General features: G+C 38.2%; 1 protein-coding gene across 1 annotated transcript in view; it reads left to right on the top strand.

Annotated features, from left to right (window-relative positions):
• The first annotated feature begins 5,961 nt into the window (after positions 1-5,961).
• ERCC3 (excision repair cross-complementation group 3) overlaps positions 5,962-6,204 on the top strand; it is a 21,029-nt gene continuing 20,786 nt past the window's right edge. The window contains exon 1 of the mRNA XM_009996235.1: positions 5,962-5,970. Coding sequence (XP_009994537.1) covers positions 5,962-5,970 — 9 coding nt within the window. The remainder of the gene's footprint in view (positions 5,971-6,204) is intronic.

Raw genomic sequence — 6,204 nt, 5'->3', positions numbered from 1 at the left:
ATGGAATGTATGTCAACATCAAGTGCCTGAATAATATAAAAATCTTCCCATTATGCACTAAAAAACCTGTTTTAGTAACACAGGTCAGTCATCTAGGATGTGTTGAAAATTCATGAAATGAAGCGAAGCATCTTCTAACACTAGGAATAAGTCACTGAGAAAGACAGGACTCCAGTTGTATTTTTAGGAAACTAGCAATGATGAATCCACATAAACAAGGAGGCACAGCGCAAAATACAATGGTATGAAGAATAGGCCAAAAGCGCAGAGAGAGCCAGCAGTTAAATAAATTGAGTGTCATTACTCCAGCCTGATAATCCAGATGATTGCTGTTTGTCAGTTTTCCAATAGTCATAAAACCATACATTAATCAATTTTCAACTTCTGAAAGAGTATAATAAAAGAACAAAAGTAATACTTTGAAACAGTGCTTCTCAATTGAGAAGTCCAGCTACTGATCAGGTGTAGTGCATAACTGACTTTTCACAACAGAAGAGTCAAACTCTCGTATTTTTGTAGAACACAACATAAATAATTTAAAAGGGCATTTTGAAATAAACTATTGGACTACACAACTGAAATAATGCATACTGTTTTGGATGATTCATTGCTTGCTTTTGTTTTGTAAAGGCAGAGCGGGCTGGTCCTGTGAACTTGTCCACTCTGATAAGGCTCCACCTGTTTTGCATCCTTAGGGGAGTATCAGAATGATGAAGTGCATGGAGACAGAAAAATGAGCTTATCCATTCCCATGGCAGTTCACTCATGAGATTTCTGAACTTATTCTGCTAACTTCCAAATTTTGCACCACAGTGTAAGCAGAAGAATGGATCTATCTTAGTCATTGTACCTGTAGTGGAGTAGGAGTGATTTTTTTTGAGGTCATCTCTCCTGTGACTGAAAGTGGTGGCTTCTTTGCTTTAGGTGATTATTTTACCCAGTTTATCATTTTCTCAGTCAGGGTACACAACTGTGCAAAGTTTTCTGAGCATGGAAAGAGCTAGCTAGACCAGAGAAGTTGAGAAGGCTGAAGGGAAAGTCAGTTTGTACTGACTTTTTTTTTTTTTTTTTTTTGCTTCTCTGTCATTATATAAAAGCTGTGAAAGCAGCCTTTAAGAAGAATTGTATCTACTCTGCTGTAAGGACCTTTGCTTTCTAAGCAATGTTTAGTGACAGCAGGGATGGGAAGCTTAATGTAGAGCCTAATAGTTTTTGTAGGTAATTTAAAGATCATATAATTGAAATTACTGATTCCAAACAGATTAGGAAGGTACCAAAACCAAGGTGAAAATGTACATAAATATCAGTAGTGGACATTGGTATCTGAAAAGGTAAGAAATGTTATATTACCAAAAAAAGGACATTAAAGGGAAAATTTAACCAGGTTTACCTTGTAGCATTTGTAACATTTAAATATACTATTCTAAAAATAATCTGCACTCTCTGAAGCTTGAAAATTTCAGAATCTAGTTTTCTTTTAATGTGTCCTTTTTGTGAGACAGTGCTGGCTCGTGTATTGCAATATCACTTCCTCATTGTGATTTTTAATAACTGAATAATCATGTTTGCTGCTTTTGTGCCTTTTCTAAAAAATGGCATTCAGTCATGACAACAGTAAGCGTTTTGGAGCCAGGAAAACAAGAATTTGCAGAAGGAATTTTCCTTTATTTTTTTAACATATCAGAAAGCTGCCAACATAAAGATGGTGCTTCTTAAATGAAGATGGCATTTGCCAGTTTCAGTGATGCCAGTAAAAATGCATTAATTTAACTAAGATTAGGCTTGAACTGTTTCCTTTTTTCCACCCTGAGAATTTGTCTACGGACTTAAGCCTCCCCAAAAAAGATCTGCTACACCGTCTGCTAGACGATCCCCCTCTCCTGGGAAGTAAATTAGATGGTTAAATTAGATGGACAGTAAATTAGATGGTTATTTACATAGGTTTTTTGAGCTAGAAGTAATTGAGAAGCTAAATCAGACTTTTTCCAAAAGATGAGCTAATATTTGTCCCCTCTTGGGGTAAGATAGTAAACCAAGCTGCATTAAATAACATAGTACCTCTGTACACAATGCCTGTAAAACCCTTTTTGATAACCCATCTTGTGATAATGAACAAACCCTTGTTCTAGCATTTGAGAGTGCATGGAATTGCATGCTTAAACCATTGGAGGAGGGTTGCAGAGCCAAGATCCCTGCTCACAACTTCTATTATCTTACAAAGATACCAGCATTTTAGAATCATTAATTATTCTTAATTGTTGAATACAATTACTAGAATAAGCCAATGAAAACAATACTGTTTCAGGGTAGCCTTGCTTTTCTGTAAATGATGTACTCTCAAAAAATAAGGATCAAGGTTCACAGTGATTATGCATATTTCCAAAGGACTCATCTACAATTAATTTTATTATTCTTTTTGTTGCATGTGTTAAGTAACAAAAGTTAAGCTACTTCTGTAGTATGGTTTTAATGGTGTAACTAAGAGTCCTGTTTGAGACTGAAAGTTTCAGTCATGTTAGAGCAAGTTGGTTGTTTATAATTTGGGTGATAAAAATATCCATGCAAGGACTTTTAAAAGTATGGCTCTAATAACTGCAAAGTTCAATCGACACAGACTTTTTTCTTGATGGCTTAAATACAGTCTTAAAATCTTAATGTGACTTGCAATTTTATTTGTAGCTAATCAGTATAACAACAGGGAAAGTTACTTTTTTTTAGCTAGTGCCTTTTTAATGGTATGCCTTAATTTTGTTCATATTTGAAAACCACATTGAAATATGTCATGCAATTCCATGTCACCAAAACAGTCATAGAGTGTGGGATTTTTCCAAGTGCCCAAACTAGAATTCTCCTAACTGCATGGAGAATTGTCTGCTGCAGACATTTCAATGGAGAATTCTAAGAAGTCATTATGAAAGCACTTCCTGAAAGCTTCTTGAATTAATACAGGGTTTGTATTTGTGTTTGAGAGCCTGCATGCTGAGGCACATGGCAGAAACATTACTTTTCTGCATTCACAGAAAAACTGTTAAGAGTCAAGGTTTAGCTTCCCAGCTCTGGATTCTGGGTTTGCTGCAGAGAGTGCAGCCAGGCTCTGAAGGGACTTGAAATTGCTTTTGGTACAGTTGTGAATCTGGAACTGCTATTAAAAGCTGTTTACTTTTGGCACACAGAAATATGATGTGTCTAAGGAAATCAACAGATTTCTTAGTGTAGCTAGCATTGTGCCCATGAAATTCTTTCCTGTGCCTTTTGGATAATCCTAGTCCTGCTGTTGTCTTGACTGAAAGCCTTGTAGCACGTGTAGGTACAGCGCAGTACAGCAAGCCATTTTTTGGGACAACATAGAGCAATGTCTTAACTGCAGCTTCAGAGACCTGAGCAAAATGGTCAGATCTACAGTTATTTATAATCAATTTCTTACTTTTTAATCTTGGAAGTCTTTATCATGCGTATAGAAAAGCATAATGTGTGTGCTTGAATGTAAGTCCCTATGGTGTTCCTGGAAAAGCAGAAGTATTAATGCCAGAATCATTTCTTTCTGCTGGTAACTTGCTGTCTTGTGTTAATGACAAGTCTGCAGTGTAAAAATCACTTAAAATTACCAAAGCTTTTCTATCCCCATGTATGTACAGCCAAAAGTGAGGTTTCATGGATTAGTACTGTTACTTTTATATCCGTCAGTAAGCTATTGCTAACTGAGTAAAGCAGGTACTAGTAAAAAGTGATAAACACTGCCCATATTTAAGAGATTTGGGTGTTCATAGTTGCTGTTCTGATGTGCAAAATCCATGCCAGCTTTAAAATTAAGAGTTTGCTTTTTAAAACTCTTTTTAACTTAATCTTATTCTTGTAATTCTAAAATTAATGCATCAGCTTGTGACTAAACCTGGTGCCTTTTACAGCCAGGTTTGAGCTTTGGGACATTTAAGGAACACTATGAAGATAAGTAGATTTGTGACTGAACTGCTCAGTGTGCCATAGTCAGAACATTTCACAGCTGCTGGGAAGCAGTCTGCGTGATGTGACAGCAGATGTCACCTGCAGTTACCTGGGGAGTTGATGCTGCTTTTGGGAGGACCCACAAATGCACACCAGAGGGGGGGGTCAGACAGAATTGCTACGAGCCTGGGGGTTTCCGAATCAAAATCCTTGTTCAGAAACAAAGGAGCTCCTTTATCTTTTTATTTCCCCCACTTGGCCTGCACTGTTTATTTTTCTTTATAGTTAGCATAATTTTAAATACAGCATAGGTGTATGATGTCAGCCACTGACAGCTCCTGAATTAGGGGCAAGTTCATGTACAGCTTTACCCCAAGGCCTCATCACTTAGACCCAGGACACTGCAGGTTCCCGTGGCCGGCGGCGATGAGCAAGCAGGGCTGCCCCAAGGTCCCTGCCCAGCTCCCCCTCCTGCCAGGGCTGGGGATCCCCCTTGCCTGCTGGCACCGAGCCCCTCGGGCACCCACCTGCACCCCTGGGCCTTGCAAACTCCAACTAGGGCTTTCTCTAGCAATATACATAGGTAGGTGTTTGAGGGGTAGGTGGGATGGAGGAAATGGAATTTCTCCTGTTTCAAAGCACCAGCCCTCGCAGTTACACTTTGGCTACGTCTCGTTTTTCATAAATTTACTTTAAAGGGAGAGGAACTGGATTAAAACACAAAAAATAATATACCTTATGGTTCAGCCCTTGCATTGAGTCCACCAATGAGGACTGGAGGTCAGGGCCTCCTGTCAAGAGAGAAGGAAAAGGATACTTGGCTCCAGAGTGGATATTTGAGGGACATATTTCAGAGGTTTTTCCATGTCTTTTACCCCAGAACTAGACCATCCTTTTCCCCAGAGGTTATACCATGTGGATTTAAACCCATGGATTGTGTTTTCTTTTCTGAACAGGCATTAGTTTGTCAGTTCCCTAGGGTTTGTTTCTCATTGATACCAGGATAAAAGGTGGTGTCATCTTAAATTGGAAGGGTTTATTAACACAGTGTCTGTCATCTCAGACCTTGCAGGAGTCGTATAATGGAATATCACTGTAAATAGATGGAAGAGGGTTAGATGAATTGGAGCGTAGACTTTTCGTTTTCATGAAGCTATGAATAAAAATTTGTAAATTTCCTCTTGATCTAATGTACATTTTTATGTAGCCATTAAATTCTCTATTTAATCTATCGGTTTCTCACTGTAAATGTTTTTACTCTCAGTTGAATGCTGGGCACAGTTTGTAATGTATGTACACAAAGGTGTTTTTTTCTATCAATGTTGACTTTTTTGCACATTTTTGGAAATATTTAATTTGTACACTGATTTAATACTCTGACCAATTGTTGATGGGTGTATGAGAATCACGTGTGTGTGCAATGTACTACTGTCTGGATGTATGGGTTTTTTATTACTTTTGAGATGTTGCTACCAGTAACTGCACTGCTGTTGCTGCTTTACATGGAATATCTTGTGTATAAAAAAAAAAAAAAAAAAAGATAAAAACGATTTAAAAGTTAGCCTATGGTTATCTTGGTTGAGGAACTCAGGAGTTGAGCATTGCTTACTAGTTCCCTTGGTATAACAACCTTCCAAACTTAAAAAAAAAAAACAACCACCTCAAAACAAAACAAAATCCCTTGTAATTCTGTGTATACATTGAATGTGTGTGTATGTATATATATCCCAGTAATCTTATTCCACAATTTCATTTCTACATTTTTATGAACTTGTTTTTTAAGGGTACTATGTTTAGTTAGAATGATTAAATATATAAAAGCTTTGAGAGATGATTTACTAGATAAATATATTTTCAGCTGGCTGATGTTCAAAATATTTTTTTAATTTTTGTTCTTAACCATTCGAAATGTATTTGTATTTCCAAAATCAGACACGAATTGTACTTAGAAATATATTAAAACACTCCGTAGGGGACGACAGTGTCATTTCTCTTTTCAGAACTTTGTCTTTCGGAACAATGCGGAATGTCAGTCTCCTACCTGAGCTCTCCGTGGGCTTTCTTGAAGTTTAAACGCGCTTTGCCGCAAACTGTTTTTTTAATTATGGTTATTTTTTGAAGTATCGGCCGCTTCCTGCCCGCCCGCGCCTGTCCCAGCGGCGGGGGCGGGCGGGGGAACAGAGACTCGATGCCCGGCTCTTCCCGTCGTGGCGGAAGTGACGCGCGGGCGGGCGCGGCGCGGCGGCCATGGGCAGGAGGGAG

Source organism: Chaetura pelagica, unplaced genomic scaffold (assembly GCF_000747805.2).
Source record: "Chaetura pelagica isolate M959 unplaced genomic scaffold, ChaPel_1.0 scaffold3, whole genome shotgun sequence".
NCBI lineage: Eukaryota > Metazoa > Chordata > Aves > Apodiformes > Apodidae > Chaetura > Chaetura pelagica.
This window is presented reverse-complemented; position numbering and strand designations above follow the sequence as displayed.